This window comes from Pezoporus occidentalis, unplaced genomic scaffold, assembly GCF_034315485.1.
Source record: "Pezoporus occidentalis ecotype Australia unplaced genomic scaffold, CSIRO_AGI_Poc_V1 ctg78, whole genome shotgun sequence".
Taxonomy (NCBI): Eukaryota; Metazoa; Chordata; class Aves; order Psittaciformes; family Psittacidae; genus Pezoporus; species Pezoporus occidentalis.
The window spans coordinates 435,276-452,015 of record NW_026916137.1 but is presented as its reverse complement, the minus strand read 5'-3'; the positions used below and the strand labels follow the sequence as shown (position 1 = coordinate 452,015).

The window sequence follows — 16,740 nt, the reverse complement described above, 5'->3', positions numbered from 1 at the left end:
GATTCTGGAGGTACTCTGGTCATGAAGAGAAGCCTTTCATCTCACAAAACATCAGCTCTATGGTGGAAAGCACCATCAGGGCAAGGAGGTTTCATCTGCAGGTGGGCAGTGGCTCCAAGGAGCAATGAAGGAGATGCGTGTCAGTGTGTGTTGAAGATGCAGACCCAAACTAGGATGTGAACTTTCTGATCAGGGTTTCTTGCCACAGTGGATTGAACTGAGATACAGAACCAGAACAACATGGTCATTGGGCTGCAAGGAGTAACAAAATCCAGCCCGAAGTGCACAGCCCTTTCTTCTGAGTCAGGTCCATGTGTGTACTAATGCAGCTATGGAGAGGAACCCAGTAAAATAATCCTCTGCTTATAACTCTATAATAATGCATGAGATTGCTTAGATTTCCCTCCCAGAGCAGCAAAACACCCATTTTACTTGTACATAGCCAATTTATTTATTTTGTAATTGGAAAAAAAACAAAACAAAAAATAAAAACTTGGAGACTGTTACTGGCCCTTTTAAGGCACGTTGTTATTCATCATCGGTGAGTTTTAGTTTCCACTTTATGTAGCATATGAAGGATTAGGATCTGAATGAAAGAGGGGGACAGAATAAATTGCATCCTCTACCAAAGGACTGCCAGACCTTTTCAGATGGGTGCATACCATTAGCCCTTCCCATGTTAGTCAGCTTTATCTAAACCTTCCAAAGCAATGTCTGCCCCTGAATTTCATGGGTTTCAGGGTCAGTCACAACAGAATTGTGGGGCTGGGGAGGTCAGAGGCCATTTTTGTTAGAGGGTAGTGACCTTAGCAGCAAGAGGTAGCCTGACAAAAACAGGATTCATGCCAGTGAATGGAGTTCTCACCGCTCTTCCCCCGCTGAGTCTTTTTTCTACCTGGTAATGAAAAATCTTGAAGCATTGTAATGGATTTTTATATGCAGACATACATGTATGTGTGTGTGTATGTGTACAGCTGTTTAAAAATATTATATATATATGTTAGTTATGCTGTAATAAATAACATTACAATATATTATGTGGAATATATTACATACCTCTATCTTTTGTTATGCTTTAGCCCATGAAAAAGATCACACTTTTAATAAAATGTGTATTTGTTGTGAGAAGATAGAGAGAAAATTAGCAAGAAAAAAAAAGAAAAGAAAAAGGGAAAATGAAAGGAGAAAAAAAAAGAAAAGGAACAAGAAAAAGGGAAAATAAAAGGAAAAAAGGAAAAGGAAAAATGAGGAAAATTAAAAGAAAGAAAAATGGGGGAAGACAAGGGAAAGAAAGAGAAAGGGAAAAGGGGAAAAAGAAAAAGGAAAACAGAAAAGAAAGAAAAAAAGAAAATAGAGTGAAAATGATACTGAGTGCTTTGATATGTAGTATAAAATCTTCAGAAAGATTTGTGTAGTCTTTTATTTAAACTCTGTATTTACTTTATATACCCATAAATACGTGGCTAGTCAAGAAGTAGCAGTTTCAATAACCATGGTCAAGGGAAGGCTGCAGACTCTGACTCAGGAGGTTTGGCAGCTTGTACTAGGATGATTTAAGAGATTCTTCCCCATAACCAGCCATTCTTCCCAGAGGTTATCATCCTCTCCTGAGCTGCTGCACTTCACCACTTGGTTTAAACCCCTGTGACCTGAAAGCTGCAGCAGTATGTATTAATATGGTGAGTTCCAAACTGTGGTCACGGGGGAGGGCCTGCTTTCCCTTGCAGCGCTTCTGATACAGATGGGTATAGTGACCTCTGTAGAGTTATGTTTGGTAATCTAGATACTGCTACCCAGGAACATGCAGTTTAAATTTCAGAGCATTCATCAAGAAGCAGTTAAAAAAAAAAAAAAAGGAAAAGACAGACTGTGGAGGTTCTGTTGCAAAAGCCTTTCAAAGCCCTATCTGACTGATGATGTTCTGTGGCTCTTTTATGAACCGTCTTGTGGTACTGCTGTTGGTCAAAACTGCCTCTCCCAGGATTTTGTGCATGGTGTTGTATTTCTTAGCTCAGAAAGTCCTTACTATTTCTGGTGCTGATACTGTGCCCAGTATCCCTCTTCCTTCCTGAATTTTCTCCCTGAGCTCTTGAAATCAGGGTTACTGAATTGTCCTCGAACATACTGAAGGATATGGCATATTTGTATACTAAAATAGTCTCATCTTCTCCTTCCTTTCAGTCAGTGGGGATTATACTTTGTTTAGTTTAACAAGTTATTGTAAAAAATATGGAAAGGGCTTCTGGCTTCCGTCAAGTGGTGCTGGGGTTCATCTCCATCTCGATCCTTCCAAAGACCTAGCTTAGAGTTAATGGTCCATTCTTCACACAAACATCTTGCCAATGCCTCTGGTCCTGTTGACCATGGCAAGTCATGGTCAACAGTCCGTTGGGTAATGGGAGACTGATCGATGTTCCAGCAATAATGAATGAGTGAACAGGGTCACAGTGGGCTCGCATCAGATGCAATGCAGTACAGAAAACTGGAATTCACTGGGGAAAAGAAAGTGGATTTTTCTGTTCTAGTGCTTTTCTCGTACTAATTTCTCAGTCTTGATGAGGCAGATATTTCTATGCTTGTTATTAATTAATAGGCCAGAATCCATGCTTTGATTTAAACATCTTCTATAACAAAATGCAATGCAGGACATTGGTCTCAAACACATCAAAACTCCATCTGCAAAAGACTGACTGCAAAAAAAAAAACTTTCTCAGATAATTTACTTTCTTTGTGTGTAGACAACTTTGCCTGAAGATAACATGAATAAGTATAAAATAGATGAGTTAGCCTATGCCTGATCTCTCTGTCCTTAACAAAAGTGAAAAGTAAAGGTATCTTGGGTAATAACACTAGCTGATGGAGAAAAGTTTCAGAAGGTCTGTGACACTAACTGAGGAAACAAGATTTTTATCAGATGCCTAGGGGTGGAGATGGGCTCCTGATGTTTTTCTGAAAATCCCTCTGGGTCTTTGACTGCATATTTAAGAGCCTGAACACTTCCCAAACTTGGCCTGGAACATCCTTCCTCTCTCAGCCTTTTGCAGATTTCCAGTGCACTCCTTTAGCTACTTTAGGCCCTAAACTCTCTCCATTTTACTCACTAACTGAATACACAAGACCTGAAAATTTTGCCACTTTATTTATTTACTTACCTAAGGAAAAATTACTTTTCCGTTTCCAGTATTCTGGTGGCAACACTTTTGTTACAAGGTACTGTAAAGAAGAGAACACATCTTACCTGCCCCAGTGAATACAATGGCTTGGGTGAGCAACAGCAGCAGAGCTTACAGAAAGCCCCCTGGAGTCATCTGTACAGTCCCAGCCTTGAGCAGTTTGTAGCCACAAGCACAGGTGTCAGGCTACTCATCTGCTCTCAGTTATGTATGTTCTCAGGCTCTTTTTGTTGAATAAAAACAGTCACATTTAGGATTTTCTGAAGGTTTGCAGCTTGCAGAAGTTTCTGTGTTTTAAGTAAATTTAAATGTCATCTATTTAATTTCAAGAACTTTATTTGAGTGTGAAAATCCCTCATATATCTTGCACAACTGTACAAATAACACTTATGTCCATTTCATAAACATGGTTATCATCACACTGGGTGCTATCAAAGATTTTATTTACAGAACAATTACTGAAATGTCTGATGTCATATTTCCATTTATTTATTTCTTACCCATAGGGTAATAGGTCCACCATAATTGCTTGGTGCATTTTATAATACAGAAGAAAAAGCTATGTTAATAAAATCTAACAAAAACTCACAAATAGCTAGAAATCTGACAGAAAATGTCTAAGAAAAATTCTCCCCAAAATACAATACATTTTTCCACACATACACAGTACAGAATAAGTTCAAAGGCACAGCTTTGAATTTTGATTTTGTAGAAGTATATAGAATTATTATCACATGAAGGAACTGAGAGAATAGTTTCATACCTGTCAATAGGTAATTAAGTGATAATCATGTTTGCATTGTCATTTTCTTTACATAATTGCTTCATATTTAACATATGTGGCTCTGAATCCCAAATCTTCCCAGTCCCCAAGTCCCTTCTTTACCTTGTCATTTCTGACCAGAGAAGTTAGATTTTTCCAGATTGTGCAAACTTAACTCAAATACATATATAATAAGAACAATAGTCAACTTAAGGCAGTGTATAATTCAATGCTACATGTCTTGTCTTCTCCTGTGTAAAGATCAAACTTAGTGGATCCACAGAAAGGTGCATCAATATACAAAGTTAGGTGTAAACTGAAACCTACAACACCACGTCTCTTTTAAGGAGCCAGATAAAGGAGTTGATATGAATAAGTGATGACTTGGCAGAATGGTTTTTAAGGAAGGCATTAAGAGCTTAAAAGAAGAACAGATGACAGAGCTTTGTTGAGGGTGAATTTCCTGTCTTCAATTAGAATTATAAATAGGTCCTGTTCTGGTACTTTTTTTGTAACACTTATTAACATTTGTGAATGGGGGGGGGGCAAAAATGGCTCACTCAAACTGACATCACACAGGGTTGGCCCACATGCCAGAATTAAAAAAGGCACAGATTGGCCCCAGAAGTGGTCTAGAATAGAACAAAACTCTTTTTCAGCTACAGAAATGTTCAGTCATACCGGTCTGCAATCTGCCCACAATATGAACTATGGTTATCTGCCCAGGATCTTTTCCATCTTCACCTCCATTGAAGAATGTCTGTGAAAACTCCCACATAACATGAAGTTTTTATAACCCTTTTAAGTATATGGGCTTAGCTGATACCAGTCATTTTCATTTAGCCCAACCTGTGGTGGCTTCCCCATTGATGTAGGCAAAGCCAGGAAAGTGTTGCATGTGCTCATATTCAGAATTCCTGCGTGTAGTCAAGGGGGTGTACATGTCACTAGAATTTCCATATCTTGTGGAGTGCATGGATGGGCTCGTGTAGCAGGAGTTTGCGGCCGGGACCTCCGGCCAGCGAGGAGTCACTGGTGTGGGATGTAGCCTTGGAGTACTGCTCATCAGACAGGGCTCCATTCTTGATGTTGGGCTATTGAAAGGGTACTACAATAAAAGCAAAGATAAACAAATTAAAGCATTATCTACCACATACTTGATGTTAAAATACGGGCTGATGGTGTCACAATGCTGTATTTAACAAAACCAAAATCATGTGAACTAATGGACCTCCAACAAGTAGGTAGCAACTGAAGGTGGAATATCAGATAACTAGTGCTTGTGGTCAAACCAGTGTGAGGGTGATCACTGCACTTAAATATTGGCTTAATTTATCAAAGGGCTTTGCACTGGCAGGTATATCTGGGAGCAGAAAAATAAGTTTAATTCATCTTTTTTCTCACTGCTTTTAGTTGAAAACTTGCTCTTCAGTAAAAAACAGAGCATGAAATCTCCCGACTCCCATTCACTCAGCTCAGTTTTGAGGGAGGAGAGTAAAAGGTCTTTATTACTGGAAAGGTGCCTTTCCTTTTAAACGTTCACAAGCTGTCCTGCCAGTTTCTGCAGAAAAATACTATAGTCTGGCCTCAGAGCGGGCAGCTAGTTGAAGAACTTATGAAAAGAGGCGGGCAGAAGAAGAATCTCTCTATTCCCCAGCTGTTCACAGCGACAGTTGGAAACTAGGAATCAAAGAAGCTCAACAAATGCCTCCCACTTAGGAGAAGATGTACTGAGGATAGGAAGAATAGGAAGGAAAACAGAGAACAGCTTTTGCTTTCTATAGCCGCAGGCTGCCTAGCAACATGAAGTAAATTTTGCTTATGAGTGCTTGCTTAACATATATTTCTCTTATTGCCTTACAGGAGTAGATCATCCTTGTGCTGTCCTTGTTTTGCAATCCTATTATCCATCTGCATCACAGAGACTGTTAGGATCCCTGTTCCCCTTGACCAGCCATGTGTCTTCAGAAGTTCTACATTTTACACCTTTATACCTTTCCTACAAAAAGGGTCATAATTGAAAATTTCATCTTTTTGGGTTGTTTGACAGTGTTTCACCAAAGTTAGGACTATCACCTCTTCTGATGCTTACAAGCCTTGCAAGCTGTGTGCCAAAACTTTATATGGTTGACGACTGTGAAATACCTTCCCCATCTTTTGGAGGATCATGAAGAGAAGAGCTGCCGTAGTTGTTCCTAGGAGGGAGATGACAGTGATTCCCAAAGGGTCTTGTTACATTACCCCAGTGCCGGATGGAGCTGCGGTTAATCAGTTTCATAAGCAGCTGTTGCATAACCCCAAGGCAATTATAGCAATATCTCCATGAGGAGTTTCTGCTGACACCCTTCAAACCACAGCCAGGAAGGCAGCCCTGCCTTGGCAAACATATTCAAACAGTTCACAAAGCCTCAGGCAGCTCAAAAGTTACACTCTAAACACTCCTAATTAGAGAGGAGAAAGAGAAGACTATTTTTGACCAACCTACTATAGTTAGTGATTTAGCATCCACACACATTCCATTGTGTCCTAGGGGAGACAGGCCAGTTATGAGAGGAAGGACATCAAAGCTGTATGATGCGATATTTAGCATGTACTTCTCATTGCCATAGGAACTGGATTTATCTGTGCAATCAGCTGCTGAAACAGGCTGGTAAATAGCAGCACCATACTGGAATGTGTCAACACTTAAACTGGTATTGTTAATACAGCTATCAGAATAAGCTGTAATGGTAACACTGGCAATGAGTCTATACAAGATCATCTAAATTTCCACCTTCACAGAATCAGAATTTTTTTTGTGTTGGAAGGGACCTTAAATATCATCTAGCTCCAACCCCCTGCCATGGGCAGGGACACCTTCCACTAGACCAGGTTGCTCCAAGCCCTGTCCAACCTGGCCTTGAACACTGCCAGGGATGGGGCAGCCACAGCTGCTCTGGGCAACCTGTGCCAGTGCCTCACTGCCCTCATAGGGAAAAACTCCTTCCTAATATCTAACCTAAATCTCCCCTCCTTCAGTTTAAAGCCACTACCCCTTATCTTTACCCTCCACATACCCTTGTAAAAAGCCCTTTCCAGAATTCCTGTAGTCCCCATTTAGGTATTCACCCCAGAGAAAGGCTTTTCAGTAGGACAACTCAGCAGACCTTAGGCATTGGTCACAGAAGGCCTTATGTTCCTTTGCAGAGGACTGAAGTGTTTAGCATTGTTGATTTTCTGGAAGCTTTTGCTGAAGATACGAGTTGCCAATGCCCAGCAGCAATGAAACTCAAGCTCTGAGGTTTTAAATTAGGTGATTTGATTTAAGATCATGGTTCTCTCATTTAATTAATTTATTAAAGACAAGGCACTCTATCAAAAGACAAACAGCCTTCAAATATTCTAAGTAAATATAAGAGGTTCCAGAAAAAGTTGAGCAAATTTCATTTTTTTAATGTTTGGGAGAATAGCTAACAAAGTTAGGATGCTCCTTTCCTGGTCTGCACTGGCAATAATTGAAAGTCATTTTCATGCCAGTGCCTGCTGACTGCCTGAACATCGCCATGAACAAAACTCTCACCATAATGAATACAGAGGAAACAAGTTGTCTTGTGATTCCCTATAGCTTTGGAGTTGAATTCATCTCACCTAACTTTAGTTGTTAAAATGTCAGGCGTCTTATAAAAGTGACTCATCTTCGCTCTGTCTACAGGCACCGGAAGAATTTATCAAACCTCAAGGTAAATATTTAAGACAGAAGATAAGCAGTCCTCAGAAGATGGCTCTTCCTCCTGCTACATGATGTAATCCATTAGTTAGGTTGGCTCAAGTTAAAAGTCCCTTTCCACAGTTGTCAAATCCATAACTTGTATTTCCTGGCTGATCTCAAATGTACAAAATGCATTGAGACGGTAGAAGTCAGGACCAGGATGCGTCATTGGGAAAAAGCCACACCACACAAATAATACATTTTCAGCCTTCTGTTTTCTGTATGCCACCTGTGGAGCTGCAAGATGTGAGCCAATCTAGAAACATTCTTGTCTTCAGTACTGTTTTACCTGATACCAGTTATCCGGGTCTTTGTCTTTATTATCCATTGATCTATACCTGAATTCACTGTAGATTCTTGTATTAAAGAACAAGATAAATCTAGACTTTTGCCGTAATACACCAATGACTATCACTTGTCTCCTTTCCTTTGTGATGATTGACCTACTCCATTGTTAAAAGTAAGGGAATCCATTGCCATCCTGACTCAGTGCAATTTTCCTTTGAGGTTGTGAAACTGAGGTTGTGACTTACATCAAGGGAATTACTTGCTTTCATATCCCCTACAAATGCCAAGAGAAAACTCCAGCTTCAGCTGGGATAATTTGCTACTTGATAATTTGCAGACTGCAAAACTTTCATCTATGAGCAAGGAGAACAAAATGAACTGTGGGAATCTTATGGTGGGTCTCCTGGTTGTAAATGGCATTATGTGGGGAAGCCACATAACATCTTTTTGGTAGTTTGGAACCACAAAACCTGTGCTGTTAGGGGAATGAAACCTTGGCTCACAGAATAAACTTCAGGATGCCTTGAAAAAGGAAGATAATCCTCCTCCTATCTGCAGTCAAGAGGCCATGCTAAGGCTTACTAAGAAGGCAGGGCTGATGGCTGTGCATGAGGGGACAGGATACAGTGTGCTGCTTTTCCTTTTCATCAAGCGCACTCGATGCAGCTGTGTTTATGAATGTGTCATGAACGTAAAAAGAATAATTGCTTGAAAATAACATGGACTCTAAATATCTAGTATTTTACAATAAATTCTGTTATGACTGAATGCAAGATGGAAAGTTTTGTAATGGTAGGTCAGCTAATAGCAAATGAGTCAGTGACTTCTTTTTCCCTACAGTGAAGAGACTATTGAAAGACAATATTTTTAAAGTACTCATTGGCCCCTGCCTGACTATTAACTCACCCAATGAAGCATCTATTCAGCCTTGTTGGAGTGTCCGAAGCATAGCCATCTGGGCGGATGCCTGCCCATGCTGCCTGAATCACCTTTCACACTCTACGTCCGGTTTGATGAAGAGTGCTTAAGCATGCTGAACTCAAAACACTGGGGCCTAGTGATCTTTGCCAGATATAAAAGCGACATTTGTTGGAGGGCTCTTGACAGGAAATTGCCATTTTCTGGGCTAACTCACACTTGCTGCTACTGCTGCTGTTAGACCTAGACAAGAAGCCCTTTAAGTCTGGGAATCTTTGAGCAGATTACCGTTAAGGCCTTGCCCAATCATGTAAAATTAATTCAATTTATTTTAGTATTATTTTAGAAAATACATAAAGGATGTCCTCAAATGAAGTGAAGACTGAGTTCCTGCAGTGTGAGGATGGAGAATAATCTCTTTATTCTTATCCTCAGCTCACTGACTGATTATGCATGGAGGTGAAAGGTGTCTCTGTCCAAACAGCAAAATATTTTCCTTGTGAATGTGGCTCTGACGTTACATTGCATTCGCTCACACTTCTGCAGAGCGCTTTAAGTTAATGTTGTATGGTAGGCACTACTTTAGCATTTGCAAATAACTCAACCAGAAATTACAGCAATTGTGAAGAACCGGCTATAAATTAACTTCATAAAAATATGCTTATAATCTCAAAAAATTACAGAATCTAAACTATTGATTGATTGAATCTTTATAACCCCTAATTTGATCCTTTTCTCCCCAAAGTGAAGCTTACTGAATATTCATCTGTCAAATAGTTTGGGTGAAACTTTCCGGTCAATCTACGTGGTTTTGGTACTTCAGGGAGTGGCATTTGGAGCCTTATGAAAAAGCAGTTTGTAATTATTTAGAAAGAAGACATCTGTTTCCTGTTGCATTCAATACATAATTACTTTCAATTACATTCTAACAATCTCAAGTCCGTTATGAAGCCATAGAGTTAGGAACAATGATTCTTGTTGCATGGGTGGCCAGTATTTTTGTTCTTTCTGTCATTACCAGCTGTTTGATGACAGGGTGGTTATTGGGAAGGTTATATTATTCTTACTGCATTGGTACAGTCACAAGCTTATACTGTGTATGTGCTGGGAGACAAGAGCTTTTCGCTTTCTCCTTTTTGTGAACTACATGGGCCAGAACAACAAGAGTGGACACTAAAGCATTGGCTCTGTCTGGAAGAGGATTTCTTTGGCTCCTTCACTGTACCAAAAGCCAGTTACTACTTTCTTCCAGTACTGTCCCCATATAAATCCTATTCTGAGAGGCATATGAAGGGAAGTGAAGACTTAGTTGGGTATAATTGTGGTATGCAACATTGCACAGAGAAACCAAGTGATGCTGCAACTCTCAGAAGTTATGTGAGACCACTGCAGTCCTCAGAACAGTTTAGGAAAGTCAGAGTACAAACACTGCTTAAAGCTATGGCCCCAGTACTCTGCCCTCTGCCTCTAAGAGGTGCAAACCCAACCTACTGCGTAACAGCAGATTCTACTACTACGGTATTTTCCAGACTGATTTGTTCTGTCCAGACCATGGAAGTAAAATATGCTCTTCATAAACTAAATCTGACAACAACAAAACAGCATTGCAAACACTTGCTGATAGCAAATGTTCTCCACCCAGTACCAGAAGTTGACTAGTGACTCTTGAGGATAGAGCCCCAGTTCAGGAACAACTGACCCTGGCTATGCTCATGAGCACAGCAGGAGATAGCTTAGAAGTAGAAAATAGATAAATAAATAAATGCTTGTCTTTAAGGTGAGAAGTGTATCTCAAGGAACAAAAGGGAAACACTACTATGCCACTTCTACGGGTCTCTGTTAAGTGCCTCCACCTGAGATACACCATTTGAATGTGGTTGCTCCATTTTGGAAATACAAAGAAAGAAAAGGCCGTGGGCAGGAGGGGGTTTAGGAGTGTGTCCCACATTTAAATGGCTGATCTGGCAGCTTCTTCACTGAGTCCCTCCTGGCTAATCTGAGGTCAGGTTTGCACAGGAAGGCTGGAAGGGAGCTGCAGCTCTAGCAGGTACCTACTCAGCCCAATTGAAAGAATAGGATGACTGCATGTTCCCCAGACTACACCTGCCCTACAGTGCACATGCTGTCCTTAGATAACTCCTGTGTATAGAGCATCCATTACAAGAGAAACTAAACAGAGGATGACTTTTAAGTCTGCAAAAGAGATGACAGGAAGGAGGTGAGAGGAATGATTCAGATCTATAATGTCTTGAATGGCCAGAGTACATAAATAAGGAATGGATATTACTTATTCCTCATCACCCAAAAAACACAGGGCACCCAATGCAATTATGAGATAACAGACTTAAAATTAATAAGAGAACATATGTCTCATGTAACGCATCCCTAAATCTATCAGTACAGAAAAAAAAAAAAAGCTAAATGAACTTAAAAGCTCATAGGCAGGGTAGTGGAGGGCAGTTTGCTACAAAATCCAACAGTCCAGCTTCTGCTTCCTACTCAGCATGACCCTAGGTCAGCTCTTGCCAAAGACAGTGGGGCTATGCTGGTGAAAGGACAACCGTCTGCTTACTCTAAGACACATACATTTCTGGCCATTACTGGAGAGAAAACCTGAATAAATGGACCTGCAATATGATTCACTGCAGCTATACATTAGAGTACTTACACATATATATTGTATGCTTGATTTTTTTGGACTGGAAATATATGGATGCACATTCATATGATATGCATCTTTATATGTTACCAGATATATTAAAATATAAAAATATAGAGGATATATATATACTGTTGCAGATTTCTCTATTCCTACTAAAAGTGTTGTCCTTGTAATTTACAGAGAAAAATTACTGCAGCATGAGTTACGTTAAGGAAGAGATGGAATGATATGAATTGAAATATTTATGGATAGCCTGGAAAAGTATCAAGACCTGTCCAGCCAGTGTGAACTTGTAGGCAAAAACTGTTATCAAAAGCCAGTCAAGTGTCCACTGTGGGTGTGGATTAGGTGGCAACATTGTGAAGGGGTTACTTTTGAAGGAGGTACCTGTCTGCTAAGCTCAGCATAGATTGATAAGAACACTCACAGGTTTTTAGACAGAGCTGATGTCTGTTTTCTACCCTGGCATTTGTTACTTCAGAGGCAGAGAACTGACAAAATGTAGTGTGAGTATAGATGTGTTTATGTACATATATTACACAGTCCCCTTATATATGATGATAGAACAGCATCATCGGATTGTATGCACTTCTGCGATACAGCTTGGAGAATTAGGTAGTAAGAAATCAATCTGCTGATCATTTTTCTTTGTGACAGGCTCGTGGCCAGTAAGCCAAGTCAAGAGATGAGCAATCAGGCCTGGAGTTACAAGGAAGCAACTGTTCTGAGAACTATTCACAGATGCTGATGAAAGGGGGAAAAAAAGTCGGATTAAGACTAAGGTTTGAACAGACTGTCGCTGTCAACAAAAAGGCTCTTAGCCATCAGTGGGAATTAGTCAGCCTATACTTCCAGAAGGAGCCAGGTTTAGGCTTATGCTGGGTTAGTAGCTGCAGATACTACTTCAGGAGAACAATTACTCCCCTATGAAGTTTTTTACAAGCCATCTCCTCCATTTTTGCCCCTTCCTGTCCATCTGAAAGCCAGTGATCTCTATGAAACTATGTGCTGCTTATAAAAATTTCTATTTATCCAAGAGTCACAGGATACTTACCAAAGTCCTCTGTGGGCCAAGGTAAGCTCCAAGACTACCTCAGAGATGGGAGATAGCAAAAACCTCAAGGGCTCTCACCATTCTGTTACAGAGCAGGATGTGAATGAGCACACAGCTGTGACACATGGTGCTTCAGCAGTATCAGCCTTGGCAATTACTGCTGTCTTGTTTCCTCTAACACTAGGGAATTCAAATTATCCAGAAGCCTCCCACCAACACGGATGTCACAAGTCAGGTGAGAGGCTTGGCTTGGGACCCCCACCTGTATGTTTCAAGAGCTGTACTTGGTACAAGATCTACAGCTCTGGGACTTTTTCCCCAGCACATCCCCACTGTTAGGATTACAGGGACAAAACCACAGTAGACATCCCAAAATTAATACAATGCAACTATCATTGTATTTTCAGGTAGACATCAGCATGCTGTTATGTTGGCAAATGAAATTTAAAGGGTCACTTATTCCCTTCCCTGCCTCTTTCCCAGCTGTTCAGTTCCTCACTTTCACCAAACTAAAGTTACTCCCTCCATCCCCTTTGCTCCAATTCCACTTTGTTTGTTGATGGTCTCTAAATTGTTTCTATGAACTGATCCATCTTTAAGTTCTACTAAGCAAACCACCAGAAAATCAATTACAACTCTGTTTTTCAATAGGAATGTTTTTCTGGGATTGAAAATAGCCCCAAAATATCTGACCTCATAAAACCTGGAGTATGTAACTCTTCCACAGAAAAACCTTGGACATGGTGTTCTTCAAGACCAAGATAGCACTTTATAGCTGCAGCCTAAAACCCAGCTCAGTTACCTCGCCTTTTTCAGCTTAGACCCCTGTCAGGGACAAGGTCTCTCTCTGAATCCATGTTTGTAGAGGACAAACTACTCCCACACAGATTTTTTCCTTAGGAGTTAATCCATAGACACTATCCTAAAGAGCATGAAGAATATTAGCTGAAGTTGAGCCAGAGTTCTATATTTGGACTGAATGTAGATTATAACAAAGAGTTCTTTTGAAGAATTACAGTCAATGTCTCCTCTTCTCAACTGATTTATTACCACAGCCATACACACTGCATCTCCTCCAGTTTTAGTGTAGTGGCAGCTGTTTATATATTCATTGCACATTTGGCTTCCTGCATGTTGATTTTGCAACATCATGAGTCCTACTGCAGTTCCTTTCCCCATGTTCCTCTCAGAAAGTCCACTAGGAAAAGAGTAGTTCCCTAACATCTTATTAAGGACATCTTATGAACCTTTTTTGTTAAAAGTAGCTAGCAAAGAACTTATCATCAGGGCAGGCATTTTATAAAAGTTCATTTAGCTTTGAAAAGAATGTAATCAAATTCCATATTAAACTGTTCAAGACTTACAGATTATTTTTTAAAGTAAGGTTTCAGTCTGTAGCTCCTTTCAATACAGAATAAGCACATTTGATAGGGTTTTGTTAGCTGTGTCCTCCTGTGAGATTCCATCTCAGTTTACAAGCAACATGAGAAAGAACACGCTAAATACAAGTTGAAATCATTTTACTCTCAGGTATGATCATTAAAGGGTAGCTCTTCTTCAGGTATGTTCAGGACAGTTCAAGGGCTAGCAAGAAAGGAAGAAATGATCTGACATCTGCACTTGTAGAGGCAGCCTACTACAGTATGAAAAATATTTGCATTATTTTAATGCATGTTACTGTTTCCCTATAACACATTAACCAGGACATGAGCAAACTAAAAATGTGCTTTGCTTTATTTATTTCTTGCTTAACTTGTGCTGTCTATGTCAGTGTGACAGACAGTTGTCAGAGGGTAGAAAGAAACTCTTTGTGTGGGTGGTAACATTTCCAAACAGGAAGAGCCTAATTCCCTGTTTACACACAGATTCATGGCCTCACAGATCATTTCAGAACCAGCACTTATATGGGTTTTCTGCAGTAAAGGAATAGAGACAGCAGAGAAAATTGGTGAGCCAGAACACCATACTTAAATGTTCGCTCACTGTTCCTACTGAAAATACAGCAGCTGCAACAGCATTCAAACAAATCCTGACACCTCATGTAGTGTGATGGACCAGGTGCTACACAAATGGGTGAGAAGTTGTAGATGACTTATTTCCATAAGCTAGGGAGCCATTGTTGGCCTAGTTGAAATGAGCATATGGGGTTTCTATAGGACAATCTTCCCAGCAGATCTCAAAAAGCTTTAAGGAGCTCAAGACCATTATTCTAATCTTACAGCTAGGAAAAAGTAAGCATAAAGAAGAGAAATTACTACTCTGAGTTCACCTGGCAGACTGACACCAAAGAATGAGGTGCAGGGTTTGTATATTCTAGTCCAAAGCACTACCAAATTCACATCTTTGCATCTGGTATGAAACTGTTCCAGTCCAGTGACAATAGTTAGACATGGTGGTCCCTAATATACTTGTATAAATTTCCAGTAGATGAAGCCTAAGAGGTGCCATGTGGGTGGAATACCCCAATGCCATCACCTCCTGCCTGTGCCAGACTTTGCAAATCTTCTAACAGACAGCAGCTTCCTACACTGGGGAAGCGCCAACTGCATGATGTACTAAAAGCTCTCCTACGGTGACACTGGGTTTGAACTGTTGCCAAATATCAACTTCACAATTAACCTGTGCTAGCTCCTACTGGCTCAGTTTTATGGAAAAATTAGTCTTGAAATAGTTACTGACATAATTTTGCAGCATTATAGTAGGAGGCTAAATAACATAGGCTAAGCAGAACCTCTTTGCAGTGGTGTCCTGAAGCTATTCAACCTACATGCAGAACTCACAGTTCCTAAACACATGTGTTCTCAAAAGCAGAGGCCCCAGAAGAATTCACAGTGGCCTCTGCATCGTCTTTCAACTAGATAATACCACTTTTATTTCTTGTTAGGAATCTCTTCCTGTTCCCAACAGCTAAGAAACATACAACTAATTATTTTAATTTGTTTTAGCTATTCCTTAACCCAGAAATACTTTCTATGATCCAGAATCCTGAATTTTATAGTTACCACTTTAAATTCACAATCTAAAGCTACTTCTAGATAAAAGAGTCTGCACCGAAATGAAAAGATATCTAGGTAATACTAGAAAAGAAAAAATTGAGGACCACAAATGATTAGGTTGATGAGAGCTTTTTGATTCAGACAGCTAATATACTGATAAATTTACAAGCACAACTTAAAATGTTATAGTAAGCATTATCAAGTAGTAAATCCAACTTACCTGTGAAGAGCTTCTGTGGTAAGCTGAGTAGTGAAGTGGTCCAGAAATAGCAGTATCATGTGGTAAGGATGGATACTGACTCTGCATTGGATGGGGATGCTGGTTGCTATAGCTACCATAGTTGTAACTTCCTGTGTATCTAAAATCCATTAAAAAACACTGTTTAGTATGCATAACAATTGTATTCCCACTAATAATTCTAGAACTTTTATGAAACATGCAGTTGCACTCTTTTTGAATAGGAGAATGGTATTTTAAATAACCTTTTAAAAAAGGTATTTCCCAGCTCAGATGGGAAGCAGATGCCACTTAGTGAAATTATGCATTCAACACAACAACAAACAGAGAGACTCTGCATGTTTCTGTGACTTGTTTTAAATTGTAGGCTCATTCATGCCCTTTCTAAGAAGAAAGTGTCTTTCCCTTTTATTATTATTTTATTGCAGTGTTTCTAGTAAATTGCTATCCAGGCTGCGGAACTATGGTGAGATTTAACTTAAAGGACTATACTGTGGAGTTCAGCTATATCCTTGTGCTGGGGTCAGAGGTCCCTTTTTTGGGAGGGAGATGTATTAATGTGCATCTAAAGCACTGAACATACAGCTTTAGCACAGCTGACTGAGGAATACAGAAGTTTGAAAGTTCTTAAAAGAATGCTATTTGAAATCATAGAATAGTTTAGGTTGGAAAGGATCTTAAAGATCATCCAGTTCCAGTCCCTCTGCTATGGGCAGGGACACCTTCTGGTCAAAGCCCTAGGCAACCTGGCCTTGAGTGCTGCCAGGGATGAGGCAGCTGCAACTTCTCTGGACAGTTCTCTAGGCGCTTCTCTGTGCCAGTGTCTCACCACCCTCACAGTAAAGAATTTCTTCCTAATAATTAATAACTGATGTAAACCTACCCTCCTTCAGTTTAAAA

The 16,740-nt window shown here is 39.9% G+C and overlaps 1 protein-coding gene across 2 annotated transcripts in view; it reads right to left on the bottom strand.

The window, feature by feature from the left end:
* Positions 1–3,491: 3,491 nt before the first annotated feature.
* Positions 3,492–16,740, bottom strand: part of RFX4 (regulatory factor X4) — a 93,320-nt gene continuing 80,071 nt past the window's right edge. For both annotated transcript variants that reach the window (XM_062602618.1, XM_062602617.1), the window contains exons 17-18: positions 15,823–15,961; positions 3,492–5,044 (exon numbers count right to left, since the gene is read on the bottom strand). In XM_062602618.1, the coding sequence (XP_062458602.1) occupies positions 4,772–5,044; positions 15,823–15,961 (412 nt within the window). In that variant the 3' untranslated portion in view covers positions 3,492–4,771. The remainder of the gene's footprint in view (positions 5,045–15,822; positions 15,962–16,740) is intronic.